The 20,634-nt window shown below is 61.4% G+C and overlaps 3 protein-coding genes across 4 annotated transcripts; 2 read left to right on the plus strand and 1 right to left on the minus strand.

Moving 5' to 3' along the window:
• Positions 1-14: 14 nt before the first annotated feature.
• On the plus strand, positions 15-2,135 carry LOC113960072 (saposin-C-like). The gene is given in 6 exon segments (XM_027669428.1): positions 15-606; positions 941-963; positions 965-1,066; positions 1,152-1,262; positions 1,341-1,513; positions 2,055-2,135. Coding segments are annotated over 5 exon segments (453 nt in total). The 5' UTR covers positions 15-557; the 3' UTR covers positions 1,509-1,513; positions 2,055-2,135.
• A 1,840-nt stretch (positions 2,136-3,975) lies between these two features.
• Positions 3,976-11,964, minus strand: GCK (glucokinase). 2 transcript variants are annotated; one of them, XM_027669437.1, is made up of 10 exons: positions 10,859-11,964; positions 8,432-8,594; positions 8,158-8,312; positions 7,817-7,936; positions 7,631-7,726; positions 7,205-7,304; positions 5,364-5,547; positions 4,992-5,147; positions 4,326-4,559; positions 3,976-4,238 (listed from the first exon to the last, which is right to left on the minus strand). In XM_027669437.1, the coding sequence occupies exons 1-10, from the start codon at positions 10,901-10,903 to the stop codon at positions 4,094-4,096; spliced, it is 1,398 nt and encodes a 465-aa protein (XP_027525238.1). In that variant the 5' UTR covers positions 10,904-11,964; the 3' UTR covers positions 3,976-4,093. The 2 variants fall into 2 exon arrangements, with proteins under 2 accessions (XP_027525238.1, XP_027525239.1); XM_027669438.1 differs by lacking the exons at positions 7,205-7,304; positions 7,631-7,726; positions 7,817-7,936; ... (1 more) ...; positions 8,432-8,594; positions 10,859-11,964 and having other exon boundaries at positions 5,374-5,483.
• A 354-nt stretch (positions 11,965-12,318) lies between these two features.
• Positions 12,319-20,507, plus strand: YKT6 (YKT6 v-SNARE homolog). Its single transcript, XM_027669401.1, has 8 exons — positions 12,319-12,416; positions 13,018-13,138; positions 15,930-16,012; positions 16,732-16,832; positions 18,118-18,222; positions 18,407-18,472; positions 18,971-19,072; positions 19,575-20,507. The coding sequence occupies exons 2-8, from the start codon at positions 13,035-13,037 to the stop codon at positions 19,608-19,610; spliced, it is 597 nt and encodes a 198-aa protein (XP_027525202.1). The 5' UTR covers positions 12,319-12,416; positions 13,018-13,034; the 3' UTR covers positions 19,611-20,507.
• Positions 20,508-20,634: the final 127 nt, after the last annotated feature.

Consider the following 20,634-nt stretch of genomic DNA (forward strand, 5'->3'; position numbering starts at 1 on the left):
CGCCATGGCAACCGCGGGGGGGCGGGCCCCCGGGGGCACCGGGACCATCGGTGGCAGGGACACCGGGACCGACCCCCACAGGGGACGCCAGACTGAGCCCGGGGGGACACTGAGCCCAAGCCCCGAGACTCCCCAGTCAGAGCCCGGGACGAGACGAAGGGGACCCTGGGATGGAGCCCACGGGATTCTGGCCACACCCCTCTGCCCCACACTTTGGGGGCTCACGGGATACCCTCGTGTGTCCCCGCACAGCCCCGCAGCTCCCCTGCTCCTGCAGCTGGCGGGGTGGGGGCCCCTGAGCCCCCCGTGTTCCCCCTACCCCCCCCCGGTGTCCCCCCCCCCCCCCCCCGCCCCCCCCCCCCCCCCCCCCGTGTCCTCTTCCTGCAGGGGCGGAGGTGTGAGGCAGGAAGGGCTCTGGGGAACAGCGGTGCTCTGTTTTAAGGAGGTTTGGGGTTTTGGCCCCCCCGCCCCTGCAGCCCATGGCCCCGCTATAAAAGGTCTCCAGGACACAGGCTGTCACCTGCTGTCACCCACTGCCACCCCCTCAGCGGTTCGACATGGCTGCCAAAAGCTCGACCCTTCTTTTGGTGCTGGTGGCGGTCGGAGGTAACGGGGACCCTTCTGCCTTCCACAGGGGATGGTCACCCACGGGTGGGGGGACAGAGGACACCTGAGGACAGCGGGAATGACAGCCTGGATGGCTGCGCCTGGGGGACTAGGGTCTGCGTGGGGACCTGGGGTGGCAGGGATGGGGTTGGCATGGGGACAGGCATCCAGGGATGGGGGAGGGAGGACGAGGGGACAGGCAGGAGGGGTGGTGGGGATGGTGCTAAGCACCTGGGGCTGGTGGTTCAGGGTTCTGGGCACCCTCGGGGGCCTCGGGGAGCTCAGTGACAGGCCCCCAGCCCATGGCCACACTCACTGTTCTGTCCCCGTGCAGCGGCACAGGCTGAGGCCCCCCCTGCCCTGCCAGGGTGACCCCACGTCCCCGTGCCAGGACACGGCCATGGCCACACGCTGCAGCCAGGAGCGGCAGCGCCAGGACCTCTGGGACAGCCTGGCCCTGGTGAGCACCCACCTCCCACTCCTGCCAGGGCCACCCCGGGGGCCAGGCAGCCCTGACGGTCTGCATGTCCCCACAGGGGGACGGTGGGGACGAGGCCAACAGGGACGACGTGGGGCAAGGCTGGAGGATTAAGTGCAGCCTGTGCACCAAGGCACTGAAGAAGATACAGACGCTGGCGGGTGATGACCCTGACGAGGTGAGGGGTGACAGGGGCCTGGGGGGCTGGGGCAGGGGCCATCTGCTCACGGCCCCCTGACCCACATGGCCATGGCAGGCTGCAGTGACAGCAGCGCTGAAGAAGGGCTGCCGGTTGCTGGGCCGGTTCCTGGGCAGGCAGTGCCAGAAGCTGGTGAGCCAGTACCAGGACCAGATCAGCCAGGGGCTGCAGAACGGGGACACGCCCCAGGACATCTGCACCACCATGGGCATCTGCAAGGCCTGAGCATGGTCAGTGCCTGCCTGTACCCTGATCCTACAGCCCATGTCCTTCACCTCAGGTCCTGATCCTGCACCCCACACCCTGATCCTGCACCTCACATCCTGATCCTACACCCCCCTGATCCTACACACCATATCCTGATTCTGCACCCCATGTCCTGCATTCCACATCCCGATCCTGCACCCCACATCCCAATCCTGCACCCCATATCCCATTCCCACACCCTGTGTCTTGTACCCTGTATCCTGCACCCCACACCCTGATCCTGCACTCTGTGTCCTGCACCCCATATCCTGATCCTGATCCCACACCCCCACCGTGAATCCCACACTTTGTACCCCACAGCCTGCACCCCACAGCCTGATCCCACACCCTGCACCCCACACCTGCCTGGGGAGTGGTTGGAGGTCCTGTGCCTTCTCTGCTGCCCCCCCTGTAGGATGAGTATGAGCTAGAGCACCCCAGATTGTGTCCTGGAGCAGGGGGAGGGCTGGAGGAGCTGCTTCCACTGGCCCCCAACTCACTCCCTGCTTTTTCCTGTCTCCACAGGGTGCAGCCCCAAGTGCCCCACAAACCCCAGTGTCCTCCCAGCCCCTGATGCCCCCCCGCCCCCACCCCCCCCCCCCCCCCAAAAAGTCCCCCCCCCGGCTGTGTGTCTCACATTTTTCTGCCCCAGGGGGACTTGGTGACAAGGGCACATGGCACGCACCTGGTGCTGGCCCTGGCCCGGCACCAGCAGGGCAGAGGGGACACTGGAGGTGCCAGCAGTCGCATGGGTGTCCCTTGGGGGGGGGTGTAGCGAGCAGTTCCCTCTGCACACTCGAGTGGCCCCAGCTGTCACTGTCCCCTCCCTGGGCACCAGCACAGCCCCATGCCTGGCACTGCATCTGTTCACACACTTGACACTGGCACTGGCACCAGCTCGCCACTGGCACTGCCACTGGCTTGGGATCGTCCTCACTGTCCCCAACATGTGGCACTGGCTCTGTCCCCACCGAGCACAGGGAATCCCTTCGTCAGCCCCAGCCATTCAGAGCACAGGGAATCCACTTTTGGCCATGCCCAATGAGCACAGGAAGCCTGAGCTGCTGCTGGCTGCAGCCAATCAAATAATGGGGAATCCTGCTGGCTGAGGGCTGCAGCCAATCAGAGCAGAGGGATCCCTTTCCCTCCTCCAATGGGTCGTGGGGATCCCAGTGCCACCTGTGGGTCTGGAGGCTTTAGGGGTGGCACAGCTGGGGTGGCCTTTTCCCTTGGGGTGATGCAGACTCCTCCAGTGTCCCCAATGTCCCCACCCCTCCAGGGTGTCCCCGCAGCACTGGGGTGACCCTCTGCTTTGGGGGAACACCAAGACCCCGCAGTAGCCCCAGACCCCTGTTTGGCCCCACACCCTGTGGTGTCCCAGCCCCCCGGGGTGGCCCCAGATGCCCAAGGGTGACCCTAACACACTGAAATGTCCCTACATTCTGGGGTGCCCCTATTGCCCAAGGTGACATGGGCCCTGAGGTGGCTCAAAATATTCCACAGTGTCCCTGGGCCCCCAAGATGGTCTATAACATGGGGTGGCCTGACACCCAGGGCTGGCCCCAATACCCTGAGTCACAGACCATGAGGTGCCCCAAACCCCCAAAGGGATCCCAACACCCTAGGGTATCCCAGGAGGACCCCAACACCCTGGGGTGCTCCAGACCCTCAGGGGGACCCAAAACTGGGTTGCCCCCAGAGCCTTCAGGGAACCACAACATATTGGGGTACTGCCAGATCCTTAGAGGGACCCCAACACCCTGGGGTGCCCTCGACCCCCAGAGGGGACCTAACACTGCCCCAAACCCTTGGTGAACTCGCATCTCTGGAGTGCCCCAGACCTTTCAGAGAACCCCACCACCCTACCTTGGACCCTGATTTTTATCTCCCCCCTTACTGCCCCAAGCTAAATAGGGAAGGGACTGAGCAGTGGCACCCTGGAGCATGGAAAAGCCCCGGAGGGCACTTGTGTGCCCCTCTGTTCAGGGTGGGCTGGGACCCACAGGGTTTTGGGGTGCTGCTGCTGGTGGAAGCGGGATTTAGCCTTGTTATGCCCAGTTTGAGGGGTCTGAGTGCCCCACTCCCCACCCTGTTGTGGGGCCATGGCTGGAGGGGATCCCCCCAAAATGCACCCCTCACCCTTGCAACTGGCCCAGCTCTGGTGCGCTCTGGTCAGTCTCTGCACCCCAGGGCTCACTGGTGGGGGGCTCCTCCACCCCAACCCCCAAGTACCCATAAAGAGCCCCTTATCTCTAAGCCAATCTCCCTGGGGAGCTCTCCCCCAGCAAAGGAGCTGGGTGTGTCAGAGCCCCCTTGCTGGGTAAGGATGTGGGGGGGCGAGGGGATGGGAAGCGCCTCTGCTGCCCCATACATGTGGGGCAGCCCCACGTGGGTCTCCCTGCCAGCACAGGGGGACAGAAGGAGTGCTGGCCCAAGCGGCCCCAGAGAAGTCCACACATACCCCGTTTATTGGGGGGCTGGAGCCACCTCTTTTCTGCACCTGTGCCTGCTCCCACAGCGCTCCGAGTGGGACCACCGGCCCCCCGCCGCCCCCCGAGTCCAGCTCACTGCCCCATCATACAGGCCATCTTGCAGGCCACAGCCGAGATGAGGGCGGCCCCGCGCCCGCTGCCCTCCTCCGACTGGATGAAAGTGATGTCGCAGCCGGGTGTCAGCTGCCGCACTGTGGCGTGGAAGTGGTCCTTGAAGCTGGAGAGTGGGAAAACGGGGTCAGGAACAGGGTGACAAATGGGGGCTGAAGGAGGAGGATGGCAGGAAGGCCCTGGGGATCCCCACCTGGGATGGAGCTTGTAGACAGAGCCGTCAACGCCAACGGTGATCTTGAGGGTGTCCTGGCTGCGGCTCTCGCGCATGCGGTTGATGACACCAGCCAGCCCAGCCGAGCACATCTGGGCGGCGCGCGTGGACACGCTCTCGCACACCCGGCGCACGATCTCACAGTCTGTCCGTGATGGCAGCAGCTCAAAGCCTGACAGGATGTTGTAGATCTGCTTGCGGTCATCAGAGTCGCTGGGGTGAGGGGAGAGTGGGGGTCAGCGGGGAATGTTGGGGGAAAACCCATTATGAGGCAGTTGTATGGGGTGTCAGGATGGGGAACCCCAATTGGGTCAGTCAGAACAGGCTGGTGTGGGGTGATGGGACAGAGGGACCTGGATGTGGGCCACCCTGATGTGGGCTGATGGGACAAGGGACCCCAACATGCACCAGCAGAGGGGACAAGGGACCCCAGCAGAGCAGGCTGCTGTGGGGTAATGGGATAAGGGACCCCAATATGAGGCAAGCAGAGCAGACTGGTATGGTGTGGTGGAACAGGGGGATCCCCACGTGGGACAGCCTGGTACAGACTGACAGCATCTGGAGCCGTGTGGACTGGCAGCACAGACCCCCACCACGGTGCAGCCTGGCAGGCTGGTTTGGGGGTGCCGCTCCCCAGCCTCGCACCTCTCGATCTGGGACATGAAGCGGGTCTCAAAGGTCCCGCGGGTCTTGAGCTTCTCAGAGGCCTCCCCATTGAAGAGCAGGTTCTCATCCACCAGCTTCAACAGCACCAGCCGCACTATCTCCCCCATGTACTTTCCCCCGATGATCTTCTCGTACCTGGGGGGGGACACAGGCGAAGGGGCGGTGTCAGGGCTGGGATTTGGGGGGCCACATCGCGCGGCACCCCCTCTTTCCTTCCCCCCTCCTTGCCGGCTGTGTCCCTGCACGTGGGCACAGCCTGGGGCGAAGGACCTCCGTGCCGAGGGGCTGAGCCCAGCGTGGCAGGGGGCCAGGGGGGACACCCAGAGGAACTGGATCTCTCCTATTCCTTACAGTTGCTGACCGGGGTTAAGGGAGGTCTCGTCCACCACGCGGTCGTACTCCAGGAGGAACTCGTCCAGCTCCCCCGAGGCGCCGAAGGCCCCCCACTCTGTGTTCACACACATTCGCCCCTCATCGCCCTCGACCAGCTCCACGTTGTGCATCTCCTCCATGTAGCAGGCGTTACAGCCCGTCCCTGCCAGGAACCGGGGACAGGGCCAGTGGCGGGGGAACAGTGACCCCCCCACCACGGCCCTCCCATCCCAACTGAGATAAAGCTGGGATAGTCTTCTGGAGCAATGGGGGGAACTGGAGAAGGTCCAGAGATGTGCCAGGATGGGGGTTGGGACCTGCGTGGAGTCATTCCTGAATCTGTGAGGGACATTCCTCAGCCTGGTGATGTGGCACCATGGTCTACAACTACTTCAGGGCTGGCTCCAGAGGTGACAGGACATGTGAGAAAGGTTTTAGACTAAAAGAGGGAAGATTTATATGGGACATTGCAGAGAAATCCTTCTCTGTGAGGGTGGCACGTGATGTTTCTCAGAAAAGCTGTGGCTGCCCCATTTCTGGAAGTGTTCAAGGCCAGGCGGGAAGGGGCTTGGAGCAGCCTGGGCTAGTGGAAGGTGTCCCTGCCCATGGCGGGGAACTTGATGATCCTCAAGGTACCTTCCAACCCAAACCATTCTGTGATTTCATGAAAGCTGGAACCAAGGATAGTTGGGAACTTACTACATAGGTCCCAAATCTCTATCCCTATTCCACCCAGCATTGGGATGCAATAGACTCATCAAATCATAGAACCATGGGATGGTATAGGTTCAAAGAGTCCTTAAAGCTCATCTTGTTCCACTCCCTGCCATGGGCAGGGACACCTTCCACTAGACCAAGTTGCTCCAAGGATAGAAAGGAAACGGCCTCAAGTTGCACATGAGGAGGTTTACGTTGGGACAATTTCTTCATGGAAAGGGCTCTCTGGCCCTGGCACAGCTGCCCAGAGCAGTGGTAGAATCCCCATCCTGGGGGGATTTAACTGACTTGTGGATGTGGCACTTGGGGACATGAGTTAGTGGTGGCCTTGGCAGTGCTGGGGGAACAGTTGGACTTGATGAACTCAGAGGCTTTTCCAACCCAAACAATTTCATGTTTTCATGCTAGACCTCATTTCAGAGTAAAGAAATGGAACAGCTGGCCCCTGCTCCATGAGCACTGGGACTCGGTGACCGAGATCGTGGCTGGGGGCTGTGCTCGGAGCTGCATGTCCTCATCCTGCGGTGACAGAGATGGTCATCCTGCCCCCCCTGAGCCCCCACAGCCCTGGCTGGCCTCTTGTCCCCGCAGCAGGGTCCCAGGGGCTCCAGGTGCTGTGCTGAGGCCAGCCCGGTCCCAAGGAGCTGATAAACATCCCAGCACGTGTTTACCCAGGCAAGGGATGCGGAGCCCAGATGGCACGTGGCTGATGGCACTAAAGGGGGCTGGGAGAGGCAGGGGGCTGCTCCCTGCAGGGTTCATACCCATCCCCACCACCCGGCTCCCTGACACCAGCCACCTGCCATGGGTCTCCCACGATGAGGTGCCACAGCCACCAGCAGCCTGGGGGGAGGGCTGTGCTTTGGGGACCAGCCCTGTTATGGTGACTACCTCCTTTCTACTCCTGAGGCACTCCCACCACCGTGCTGGGGACAGACAATGCCATTGAGTGTCCCAACCTCCAGAGGCCTCAGCAGGGTGCCATTGCCACCCCCTTGTCCTTGGTGTGCTCCTCCAAAGGGACGGGGGGAGCAGCAGGGGAGCAGGGCCGGGGGATGGTCCCCCCTCCTTGGCCGTGTGTCCCTGCAGAAGGGGCGTCTTACCCACAATCATCCCAACCTCGCACTGGTGATCTTCATAGTAGCAGGAGATCATTGTGGCCACTGTGTCATTCACCATCGCCACCACATCCATCTCGAAGTCCTGGGGAAGGACAGGGACCATTGGAGGCTCATAGGGGGCTGGGCTGTCTTGCAGTAGGCAGGTCTGGGGTAGAGGGTCCCCAAGGGTGAGGATGTGGGCATATGTTGCACGTGTGCACACGCATGGAATGGCCCTTCCTGGGGACAAACCAGGCTCCAGTGGCCCCATCATGGTGATAACGGGGCTCCAGCGGTCCCTTCCTGGGGACACCAGGCTCCAGCAGCCCTGTTGCAGCAAAGCCGGGCTTCAGTGAGCCCATTGCAGGGACAGCCAGGAGTGCCGGGGTCCCCCCACCGCAGTGGTACCAGCACAGCCGCCCCTCTCACCCCTCGCCGTTTGATGGCGTCCCTCAGCAGCCCCACCACGTTGTTCCCTTCTGCGCCGGAAGCTTTGAAGCCCTTGGTCCAGTTCAGGAGGATGCCCTGGAATGGGAGTCAGACCAAAATGGGGCTGTGGATGTAGCTGGTGCTCGGGGACCCCTGAGCCCTCGTGCTGCCCAGCCACCCCCTCACCTTGTCAATGTCCTCGTGCCGCACAGGGAAGGAGAAGGTGAAACCCAGGGGCAGCTTTTTGTGCTTCATCTGGTGCTTGTCCAGGAAATCAGAGATGCACTCGGAGATGTAGTCGAAGAGCTGGAAGACAGGAGGCCCAGCCTTTGCCAGGGGCTGTTACCACCCTCCCACCGCACACAGACTGGCACTGTCCCGTCCCCACCGTGGGTTCCCCAGGCCTGGCCACCCCCTGCTTTCTGCTGATGGGAGGGATGAAGAGTGTCCCCTCCAGTGTCCTCACTGGAACATGCACGTTGACAGGGACTTGGGAAGGGATGGGATGCCCTGTGTGCCCCACTCACCATCTCGGCCGTCCCAGTCATGGCGTCCTCTGGGATGGAATACATTTGGTGCTTTGTCTTCACCTTCCACTGCCCCTCTTCCCCCTCGCCCACCTTCACCAGCATCACACGGAAATTGGTGCCGCCCAGGTCCAGCGACAGGAAATCTCCCACCTCTGCAAAGCCGGGGAGGGGGGGGACAAGGTGATGGGCTCAGGGTGGGCTCAGCCTTCTGCATGGAGCTCAACAGGGTCTGGGGAGGGAGTAACACAAGGGACCAGGAGTGATGCCATACCTGAGCCCTCAGGGGTGGAGCGGACATAGGTGGGCAGCATTTTGACAGAGGCTTCCTCATGCGTCTCCAGCTTAAGACCTCGGTCCATCTCCTTCTGCATCCGGTACATCACCTTCTTCAGGTCCTCCTCCTTCAGCTGGAACTCTGACAAGATCTGCTCCACCTGCGTGGGACACAGCATCAGCCAGGGCTGGAGGACACGGGGTACAGGGGCCTGAACTGCAAGAAATAACCACGTTTCCCTTCCCCCGACCCTGGTTTTCCCCACTGGCTCATGGACACCCCAAAATGCCTTATCCTACTGCTCTACTTCCTTCAGGTGAACATATGCACCAGGGAACCCATAGGACTGGCATGAGGCCCCACGTCCCCTCCTGGTGCTGCCTGCAGGACATCATGGTTGGCACTGGGGTCCCAGTGCCGTCCCCATCAGCAAGTTGATTTGTTTGGATGGTTGTGTAGAAGCCAGCATCACTCCAGCAGGACTTCAACCACTGCCCTGGGACATTCCATCCTGATGAATCCCAGGGCCATTCCCACCAAGGAGTGCCTCCAGCCATGCCACTGAGAAGTACAGCATCTCCCACCAAGGATGTAGGACTCTTCCATGATGAAGATGCTGGTGTCTTCCTTGTTCCCCTGGGAACATCCGTCTCCCTGTATCCTACCAGGAATCACAGGTACAATTTTCCACCCACCAAATTTGGGGCAGAGGGCAGGTGGGCAGGAAGATTCTCGGGAATTGCCACCTTGCCTCGCTGCCAGGTAGAGCTGCAGGGCCCACTCCAGGGAAGCACCTGGCAGGCAGGACCTGTGTTTATCCTTTCCGTAGCAACCCCGGGCTCGGCACAGCCTCCATTAGACAGCAGGGCTGGGGCCAGGTCCCCGGCTGTCAGATGGAGCTGGAGCCGGTGCTCGCTCTACCAGCTGCAGCCACAGCATTAGGGCTCATTAGTCACCGGGCTCCAGGCAGGCTCCAACGCTCCCACTCCTGCTCTGGCCAGCAGACAGATGTTTGCCTCGAGGCTGCTGCTGTTTCCCAACAGGTTTTGGGGTGGGGGGCTCAGTAAATGGTTTGGGGTGTGGTTTGAAGTATCCTAACATCGGGACCACTCCTCATAACACGACCCTCAATGCTGTCCCTCAGCCTCCAGACCCCCAAGTGAGGGCTCAGCCCAAATATCTCCAAGGCCCTGCAGGGCTCCTGTGGCCTCAGCCACCATCCACAGCTGAGTGGGATCCCTTCACCTCCCCCTCTATCCTGGTGCTGAACCCTGGGGGCTTAATTAGTCCTGGACCCCCAGGTGCCAGGAGCGAGGAGCCCAAGAGATGTGACTGCAGCATGGACCCCTCTGGGCTGGGGGACGCTGCCGGACACCCCGGAATCGGGCCAGTCACCCAAGGTAGCACTACGGTGAGGTCCGGCATGATCTGGAAGATGTTCAGCCTGGGATGATTGAAAAAATCCTGCCAGGAAAAGCATGGAGCTGCATTCAACCATCTTGCCTGGATCATTGGCTGAAGGTATTTGGCGCTAATCACCTGTGGGAATGCTGGATCTGCTGCAGGCGGAGAGTCCCTGTCCCAGGGCTGGCACCCGAGGGTCCAAATTTTATTTCTCCATCTCACCACCGTGTGTCCCTACTCATTCCTTCTCTCACCTCCAAACCAACAGGTTTGGCTCTTCCCTGGCTGGATTTGGCTCTTCCCATGTGACGGAATCCGGCTCTCAGCTTCCCATGGAAACAGTGTGGTCCAATGCAACCCACAAAGGGGATGGAGCTGGGAACCACAGGGCTGCTGGCTACACCCAGCACATATTGTGTCCCCTCCATGTCCCAGCTGGCAGCAGGGAAAGTCTCCACTGTCCTCATGCATGGCCCCATGAGCTCAATCCATCTGGAGAAGAGATGGGAGCAGCTTCCCACAAACAACCAGTGTTTGACTGGGAATGAGCCATGTACCATCCTGCTGAAAGTCTCAGTGACAACAGTGACAACCAGCCAAAGGAGGTGATGGGCCCCATCTCATCCCAGAGATGCAGCCTTGTGGCCAAAAGATCCCCAGGGCAATGCCAAGATGGTGGGAACACCCCAGCCCAGCAGAGCATCCCACGAATGCTCTCAGCTCCATCACAAGCCCTCAGTGCTGTAGGGCCTGTGCTATGCTGGGGGGGTGACCTCAGGGACAGGACCCTCCCTGGACATGTCAGGCTGCCCTGAGGCTGCCCAGGAGCTGGTGTCCTCCCCGCCAGCCATCCTCCCAGCTACCTCTGTTGGAACTTCGGGAGATGCCAGGAGCACCTGGCCACTCGCTCCAGGGAAGGCAAGAACCCCCTGTGAGGATCCACGCTGCTCCCCACACCCCCTGGGTGCCCCCTAGCCTGTTCTTCTCGACCCCCTGGCATCAGTCCCGCAGCAGCCTCACCTTCTCCTTCCTGCTGCTCTCCATCCTGGCTCGATGATCCAGCATGGGGGCAGCCGGCGGGGCGGGGTGGGCTGCGGGCCAAGCCGTGCCCCCCTCAGCCCCTGTGCCCCCCACCGCGGTGCCTGGCCTGGGGGAGCCCCCTGCCCCGTCCCTGAGGGTGGCCGGCGGGCGCTGGGCAGCTCCGTCCCTCGCTCTGTACGCGGATGCTCCACTTTCGCTGCGTTATCTCATCTGACGCCCCAGTGCAGCGCGCGCCGAGGGGGTCCCGGTCCCCCCAGGCCTCAAGCGGAGGGGCGAGGAGCGGGGCCCGGCGCCCCGGTGGGCTCAGCCCTGTCACCCCACATCCTCTGCTCCGGGGGTTCCGCTCAAGCTGTCCCGCTCGCTCTCTCGCTCCCTCGATAAATCCCTGGGACGGTGAGGGCACAGGGGCCCAGCCCGGCGCGGTGGGTTCCCGCAGCCCACGGGGACGCCCCGGTGCGTTGGTGAGGCGAGACCGGGACCGTCCCCCGTCACGCGAAGCACCACGCCCCGGATCACCCATGTCCCCGTTGTCATACCAACGGCTCGATGGCGGTGGCAAGCACTCCACCGGCCCGCCTGGCAACGGGCACGCTCCCATGGAGACCGGGCACACAGCACAGGGGCGAGGGTGACTGGGAAGTGCTCTGTGCCCCCAGGATGGGAAAGGCTCCGGGGGCGCTGGGATTGACACCGGGCGTCACAACGGATTGGGAACGGGCCCTGGATTTGGGGACAGGGATGTGGCGACACCCCGTCACCCCCAGAGCCGTGTCGCTAACCCAGTGTTGGGGCAACGGGGGCCTATGGGGTCCCAATGGGATCAGGAACACCCCCAGTCACGGGTGCACCCCAAAAACCTCCTGGCGTCGGTCCGTGGCAGCATCCCCTCGGACACAGATCTGGGGAGGGTCCCCGGGGAGCCCGGGGGGGAGTGGGCTAGGCGTGCCAGTTCCGTGGGGGAGCGAGGGGGCTTTGGGGAAGGCAGAGGGTTTAGGGGTATCACGGCAGGGCCCGGGGGGACACACAGGGTCACCCCACAGCACCTCCCCTGCCCCTGCGCAGAGGATACCTGGGGGCACGGGAGGGCTCAGGTAGCCCCACCCCAGTGCTGGGGCCTGCCCAGAGAGGGGTCCCGCCACCGCGGCGGGGTCCCCAGCGCACGGTGGGTCCCACCCGGGGCCGAGGAGGAGCACGAGAGGTCCCCACCCTGCAGGGTCCCGGGACCGGGCCGGGCCGGGCCGGGGCCGCCCCCGGGGGGTCCCCCGGGCCCCCTCCGCCCCCCGCACAGCGCCCCCTGCCGGCCGCCCGCGGAGCGGCTCGGATTTGCCGCCCGGTCGAGGCTGGGAGGGAGGACGCGGCCGCTGATTGGCCGGGAAGCTGAGGGGGCGGGGCAAGATCGGCGCGTGCGCAGGGCGGGAGGAGCCCCCGTGGCAGCGCCCGGGGCCGGTGCACTTCCGGTCGCCGCAGTTCCACTTCCGGGTCGCGCCCATCGCCCCCGTTCGGCCGCCGCCTGAGCTGAGCCGCGACCGGAGCGTCGGTACCGGGCCGGGTGGGCGGCCCGGGGGGCCGTGTGGGGCTGTACTGGGGGGGACTGGGCTGTACTGGGCTATACTGGGAGTGACTGGGCCGTACTAGGCCATACTGGGGGTGACTGGACTGTACTGGCGGGGACTGGGCCGTACTGGGCCATATTGGGGGTGACTGGACTGTACTGGGCTGTATTGGGTGTGACTGGACTATACGGGGGGGAACTGGACTGGCTGGATTATACTGGGGGCCAGGGGCTGGGCTGTACTGGGTTATACTGAGTGGAGTGGCTGGCATTTTACTGGGTTATAGCGGAGTGGGGGACTGGGCTGTACTAGGTTATACTGGGGGCTGGGTTATACTGGGCCAGCTGGGAGGACTGGGCTGGCTTGTACTGGGGGGGCAGGTTGTGGTTAGGCCGGGGCGGGGGCCCTGCTGGGGCTGGGGGTCAGGGTGGGGGGTCAGAGGGGGCTCGGGAGGAGTTGGGGGTTCAGGTTGCCTGGAGACATTTAAAGGATGGAGGGTGGGGGATTTGGGTGGGGGGTCCCAGGAAGGTCTGGGGGGTCCCAGTGCCCCCCTGGCCCCAGCCCCGACCCTTCCCTCTCCCCCAGGCCTGGGAGCCGCCACCATGAGGCTCTACAGCCTAAGTGTCCTTTACAAGGGTGACCCAAAAGTGCATTTGCTCAAAGCTGCCTATGACGTGTCCACCTTCAACTTCTTCCAGAGGTCCAGGTGGGTCCTGGGGGGCTGGAGCCTCTGCAAGGGGTTTGAGGAGAGAGGATTGCCCCTGGCATGTGGCTCGGGCAGGACCCTGCTGGGGGAGCAGAAGCCTTTGGGAGGTTTTCTGCCCAGCTGGGGCTGCAGGGGCAGCGGTGACAGGCTTTTCCTGAGGGATAACCTCCCTGGGGAGCAGGGACCTGCTGTCAGCACTTGGGGTGAGGGGTCGACCTTGGGGGTGCAGTGAAGCCCCCAGAGCCACCCTGGCCAGGGACACAGGGCAGGTCTGACCCCACAAACCCTCCACTGCAGACCAGTGAGGAAATTGGGGAGCAGGCATCACCCCAGGGGCGGGATGGCTGGGCTGTGCCAGGCTGGGCGGGCTCACCTGCACCCTGGTACCTTTGGGGAGGGGTTTGGCCTCATTTGAAGCTTTTCCCAGCCCACAAACCTCCGCTCAGGTTCTTCCAATAGCTTCAGGTGAGCTGCTTTAGCCCCCAACATTGTTCCAGGCTCCTGGTGTCCCACTGTCCCCTCTGGGCACACAGAGAGTCCTCTTGGCAGCCAGGACCTCCTGGAGCTGTAAAACAAAGCAGGAACGAACAGGTCCTTCCCAGTGCACACTGCAGATGGTGAAGGAGTTAGGAAATTCTTCTGGGACCCAGATTTTCCATGCCAGAGTTTAATGGAACCTCAGGCTCATTTGGTTCTGCAATTCCAAGGATAAAGGGGAAAGACTGAACTAAGATTGTCTTAAAAAGCTCTTTCTTGGTCAAATGTGTGAGTGGGATGTGGAGCAGTGCCAGCACCTGATGTCAGCTCTGATCCCAAATGTAGCTGCAGCTCTTGTTTTCCCAAATCCTGAGAAAGCTCCCAGTGTGGTTTTGCTGTCAGCTGCCCCAGCAGCAGGCTGCTCCCTTGCTTAAAGAAAAGTCTTAGAATTTGGGAAGAGCGAAGGGGTTTGAGAAGGGGGATGGTCTGGCAGCTGCTCCTGGGGTTCGATGCTTGTCCTGGGCTGATTCCCAGATGATGCTCGGAGGGGCTGTGAGAACTTGGCCAGGTTTGATGTTAAAGATGTGTTTAACTAAAGTTTGGGCTAAAATGCCACATATCCATACTTTTTTGAGGCTGTGGAGTTGGGTTGAGAGGTTGGATCTGGGATAAGCAGGGCTGTGGCTCCTGGGAGCTGTGGAACCTACTGGGCAGGAGCACAGGCTCAGGCTGTGCCGGTGCTTCACGTCTGCTGAACGTCTGCCAAGGAGTTTGGCGGGGTCAGGAGGGCAGAATGAAGTCTTCAGTGGGCAGTTCCCCCAGGAATACTGGGAAATAAAACCGGTATTCCCAATGGAAGAGATGTCTTTCTTGAGGAAGATATGCATTGGAAGATACACATAGAACTGTCAGACAACTGGACTCAATGGTCTTAAATGTCTTTCCCAACCTAAATATGAAACTCTGGGATTACAGTGGTGGGAGCTGTGGCTGCCAGCAGATCCCCAGACCAGGAGGAAGGTGTCCATCTTCCCTCTCTGCCAAAGCTGGATGTTCAGTAATCTTTGGGCTTGACTTTTCTCTGCAGCACCCAAGACCTCGATGGTCTGGAGTCTCCACGGAGCCAGTGTCCAGTCAGTGTCTGGGCTGGGCCAGATTCTGCCCCTGGGCCGGGGCAGCCCTGGCTGTGTGTGTGGGCTGGGGATGAGAGGCTGGAGAGCAGCTGCAGGAAGGGCCCTGGGGGTCCTGGTCCATGGCAAGTTGTTCCCGAGTCAGCAGTGCCCTGGCAACCAGGAGGGCCAACGTGTCCCAGGGGCATCAGGCCCAGCATGACCGGCCGGGCCAGGGAGGGGATTGTCCTGCTCTGCTCTGACCCCCTGCAATATTGGGGCAGTTTGGGGTACTGCAACATAAGGAAGATATCAAGCCATTAGAGAGTGTCCAAAGGAGGCCACAAGAATGAGGAAGGTCTGGATGGACCTTATGAGGACCTTCATCAGCCTGGAGGAGACTGAGGTCAGACCTCATTGAGGTCTTCAGCATCCTCCTGAGGGGCAGCAGAGGGGCAGGTACTGGTGTCTTCACTCTTGTGACCAGTGACAGGACCCGAGGGAACGGCTGGAGCTGAGTCAGAGGAGGTTTTGGTTGGATCTCAGGAAAAGGTTCTTCCCCCACAGGGTCGTTGGGCACTGAAGAGGCTCCCCAGGCAGTGGTCATGACCCCAGGGCTACCAGAGCTCAAGAAGCATTTGGACAATGCTCTCAGGCACATGGTGGGATTGTTGGGGTGTCTGTGCAGGGCCAGGAGTTGGATGTGATGATCCTGATGGATCCCTTCCAACTCAGCATATTCTTTGATTCTAGTGGAATGGCAAGGGGGTGGGACTGGATGGTCTTTAAGGTCCAGTCCAACCCAAAACATTCCATGATTGCCATGATGCAGTTGCTCACCAGGTGTTGGCTGGACAGATCCAGGTTCAATAGCATTTTTACTGTCTGCTAAATCCCCATAAAGCAAGTTCAGCCCAAGGACACAAGTCTGTCACTGCAGCTGGAGGGGTCTGGGTGCTCCCCTGGGCCTGGGGAGGATCTAGAGGGATCTGGGTGGTGGCTGGGGATCTTTGTTTGGGGGCTGCCACTCTGCATAGGTGCAGGGTCCAGCCTTTTCTCAAAGTAAAATCCTCTGCTCAGCCACAGCCCCACTATCCAGACACTGAGGGGCTCGTGGGGAAGGGTTTCAGTTCCCACACGCACTGGGGAGCTGTGGGACAGATGATCTGCCATCACTGACCCATCCTGGTCCTCTGTCCCCACAGTGTGCAGGAGTTCATGACCTTCACGAGCCAGCTGATTGCGGAGCGCTCGGCGCTGGGCAGCAGGGCCTCTGTCAAGGAGCAAGGTGAGAGCAGCCCCTGTGCCCGCCCCGTGTTTGGGAATATTCACACCACTACCACTGTCTGGGTGAGCAGCACTGAGGGCATGAGGTGCTGAGCCGAATGCCAGCCCAGCCCAGCACAGGAGAGGTTCCAGGGGACACAGGGACCTGCTGCCACTGTCCGTGCTCTCCCTACCTCCCTTGGGACCCCTGGAGCTGTTGGACTGCAGCCCCCCTGCCGGCAGCTTCCCAGGCTCCCCTGGGGGGTGGCTGTGTCAGCTTTACTGTGCAAGTCTGCGCTCCCTATTCCAAATTCTCGCCACATTCCAGTCTCCCTACCCCGCTCCACATGCCTCTGGAACCCCAGGACGTGTGGGGTGTGGCCTGGATTTGGCTGCTGAAGCCTCTTTAATGACACCTCAGCCTTGTTATTAATTAAATTAAAAGTCAGACTCAGTGCCTCACTAGTTTTTGTTTACTTGTGGCTGCCCTGGGACATCAGTGTCCTGTCCCACACCACATGGCCTGGGTGTGGTCACCTACCACAGCACAGTTTAAGGCTGAGCCCCAAATGTTGAGCCCTTCCTGCTTTCCTAATGAAATCATGAGAAATGTGGGTGCTATTGACACCTTCCAGGGTGTTCTGGGGGGAAGGGGGAAGATGTGGGGTTGGATGGATGGTGGTGGGTGCTGGGGAGGGCTTGGGACCTTTGCTGCCTCTGTGACAGGGATTTCCTTCCCAGAGTACCTGTGCCACGTGTACGTCCGGAACGATGGGCTGGCTGGAGTGGTGATCGCGGACAACGAGTATCCACAGCGGGTTTGTTTCACCTTGCTGGACAAGGTGAGGGCACAGGCCAGGAGCTGCTCTGGGGCACTCCACCAGTCCTCCCACTGTGGCATGTGCAGGGGATGGGGGACAGTCGGGGATGGCCACCCTGGCCTAGTGTGGGCATTGCTCTGGTCCTCGTGCGCCGAGGCTGTTGGTTCCTGTCTCTGCCCTCAGCTTGTTCAAAAGGAATCAAGGAGGAGGGTCACCAAGGCGATCAGAGGGTTGGAGCACCTCTCAAGGAATTGTGAAATTGTTTTGGTTGGAAAAGCCCTCTGAGAGCATCCAGTTCAACCATTCCCCCAGCATTGCCAAGGCCACCACTAACCCATGTCCCCAAGTGCCACATCCACACGTTTGGTTTTTTTTAACATTTCCAGCAATGTGTGGACTCCACCACTGCCCTGGGCAGCTGTACCAGGAAGGAATTTTCCTAGCATCCAACATCACCCTCCCCTGGCACAGTTTGAAGCCATTTCCTCTTGTCCTTTCCCCTGTTCCCTGGGAGCAGAGCCCAATCCCCCCCCCGGCTCCTCCCTCCTGTCAGGGAGTTGCAGAGCCAGAAGGTCCCCCTTGAGCCTCCTTTTCTCCAGGCTGAGCACCCCCAGCTCCCTCAGCCCCTCCTGCTGCTCCAGCCCCTTCCCAGCTCTGTTCCCTTCCCTGGATGTGCTCCAGCCCCTCAGTGTCTCACTTGTTGAGGGCCCAGCCCTGGACACAGCCCTGGAGGGTGCCCTAGCAGTGCCAGCACAGGGACGGGCACTGCCCCCTGGGCACCCCTGGGGTCACGTTCAGCCACTGTCACCAGCACCCTCAGGTCCTTCCCAGCTTTCCAGCCACTCTGCCAGGAAGACAGGCTGAGAGTGCTGAGGGTGTTCAGCTTGGAGAAGTTTCCAGGCAGACCTTAAAGCCCCTTCCAGTGCTTAAAGGGGCTCCAAGAGAGCTGGAGAGGGACTTGGGACAAGGGCCTGGAGGGACAGGCCAGGGGGAAATGGCTTCACACTGACACAAATCAGGGTTAGAGGGGAAGGAATTCTTCCCTGTGAGGGTGGTGAGGCCCTGGCACAGGTTGCCCAAGAAGCTGTGACTGCCCCATCCCTGGAAGTGTTCCAGGCCAGGTTGGACGGGCCTTGGAGCAACCTGCTCTGATGGAAGGTGTCTCTGCCCATGGCAAAGGGTGGGACTAGATGAGCTTTCAGGTGCCTTTCATAAAATTTCCTATTTTGGTGAGCAAACCCCTCCGGCCAGTGTGGCCCCACAGGTGCAGCTACTGGGCAGTAACTACTGTTTCCTCACCTGGTAGGTGCTGGATGAGTTCTCCAGGCAGGTCAGCAAGATGGACTGGCCCTCGGGGTCCCCCGCCACCATCAGCTACTCTGCCTTGGATGGATACCTCAGCAAATACCAGGTGCAGACCACTGGGAGCCCACTGGGCAGTGGGAGAGAGGGTTCCCGTGTTCCCTGCAGCCCTGGGGATGGCGATGGGAGGTGGGGGACACCTGGCACGTGTTGGGACCCCAGTGCTGTGGTGCTGTGCCCAGGGAACCCCAGTGTCCCCATGGTGGTGCCAGTGCCATGTTGTTCCTCCCCAGAACCCCCGTGATGCCGACCCGATGACCCGAGTGCAGGCGGAGCTGGATGAGACCAAAATCATCCTGGTGAGGACATGGGGCCGTGGCTGGATGGTCCTGCCAGCACAGCCAGCAGCCCCTGGGGACACACATTGTGGGGCAGGGGTAGGGTGGCCCTAGGCCATTTCCTGGAGACCTCCTTGATGTGGGAGCTTCCTTACCTCTTCCCTTTTCCCCTTCCCCACCTTTTCACTTCCCCCACCTTTTTCCCTTCCCTCTCCCCTTTTACCCTTGCTCCCCACCTTTTTCCCCTTACCCCTCTCCTTGCTCCTCTTGGGCTTTTCCCAGCTGGCCTGACACAAGCACAGGGCTCTGCACCGTCTCTCCAAATGCCCGTCCCCTCCCTGCCTGGTGGCCCTGTGGGGGCTTTGCTGCTCCTGCCCCCAGCCATATTCCTGTCTCCCTCAGGGCTGCAAAGCTGGGGGGGCTGTGGGAAGGTGGGATGGGGACATGGTGGCACCTCCATCTCCTGCTGGGGACCTGGGGAGGGCTAGTACTGGGGCTCAGCACCCATTTCTCTGGCAGCACAACACTATGGAGTCACTGCTGGAGCGGGGGGAGAAGCTGGATGACCTGGTCTCCAAATCGGAGGTGCTCGGAGCACAGTCCAAAGCCTTCTACAAAACGGTGGGTGTGGAGGTTCACCCCCTCCCTGAGGAGCTGGGGAGGGCTGGGAGCTCACAGATGAACCCTGAGGGAGTTACCCCCTGCCTAAGGAGCTGGGGGTGGATGGAGTATCATCCCAGGGGTCACCCCCATGGATGAACCCTGGGGCATGGCAATGGGTGCTAAGCAGGGATTACCCCTGTTCCTGCAGGCTTTGAGCCTGGAGGGAGCCCAGGTGCCCCAATTCTGTCTGCAAAGCCCCTAGCCCCTCACTGGGGCCATCCCACACCCTGGGGTGGGAGCAGGGGGATGCCCCGGTTCCTAGTGCCAGCTCTGGCCAAAGGGAGGGATGATGGGTCCATTCCTTGCCATGAGCCTTCGGCCTTGTGTCCAGGACCCTGCCACATCAGCCTCCTCTGTCAGGAGGGGAGCTGTGTGGGACCTCAGTTGGGTGGTCCTGGGACACCCAAAACCTTCAGGGAGTCGTGGCAAGCTTTACAGAAGGTTTTCCTTCTCTTCGCAGGCCCGAAAGCAGAATTCATGCTGTGAAATCATGTGACGCAGAGCCCGGGCTCTCCAGCTCCGGATCACCAGCCCTCCGTTCCCCTCCACAGTTCCCCCCCGGGGGTTCCTGGGGCTGGGCCGGGGCTCCTCAGCCCCCTGGGCTGATGTGACTGTTGTCCACCTTGAGGGGACACCAAAGCTGGCACTGGGCCGGGACTGCAGGGGGGTCTGCACCAGAGGCCCCCTGCTCTCGCTGTTCCTGGGGGAGGCTCGGACCGTGGGGTGCCAGGCCATGCAACCCTCTGCCTTTACAACCCCTCCACGGGGAGCTGGGAGGGGCCCCCCACTGCTGTCCTAAGGGGCTGGGGGGGCAGGAGCAGCCCCCCCCCACCATCCCAAGGGCTAGAGGGCTTTTATGTATTCTGTGTCCAAAGGGTGAGCTGAGGGGTGGGAGAAGGGGGGGCGGGGAGGGATCCTTGGATAGGGGAGGCTCCTTGGATAGGGGAGTGTTTGCTGCATTCCTGGGCAACTTCTTCCAGAGCCATGTCCCTGTGCCTGCAGGGGAGCTCACCAGCCTTCCCTGCACCTCAGAGTCCCCTCTCCTACTCCCATCAGCTGGGGGGGTGTCTCAGCGCCTGCTGGGGGCCCAGCAGCCCTCCCTGCCTCCCCTTCCTCCTCCTTGGGAAGGGAAAAGCTTGGGCTCGGGCTCTACCCGCGTGGTGATTGGGTCATTTCCATGCCCCGGCTGCACCGGCCGGGGGGATAAAGTTGTCTTTGCCAGTTGTAGCCCTATTCCCCCTCTCTGTGCGGCGTCCTGGGGGGAACTGGGACAAACACCTGGGCAACACTCCCTGGGCACCCCGGCAGGGACGGATGCACTTGGCCTCCTCCCTCCACCTCTTTCTTTAATGATCGTTGGTTTTTCCTCATAATTTATTTGCAGTTTTCCCGAGACAAAAACGAAATCAGAGTCATCTTTTACACTTACAAGGCTCAGAAAGAAAAGACAAAGGGGTTTTTTTGGGGGGTTCAGGGGGATATGGTGGGGAGGGGGGTGGGGGGAGACAGAAAAAGAATGA

Source organism: Corapipo altera, unplaced genomic scaffold, assembly GCF_003945725.1.
Source record: "Corapipo altera isolate COAL_440 unplaced genomic scaffold, ASM394572v1 347, whole genome shotgun sequence".
NCBI classification, from domain to species: domain Eukaryota; kingdom Metazoa; phylum Chordata; class Aves; order Passeriformes; family Pipridae; genus Corapipo; species Corapipo altera.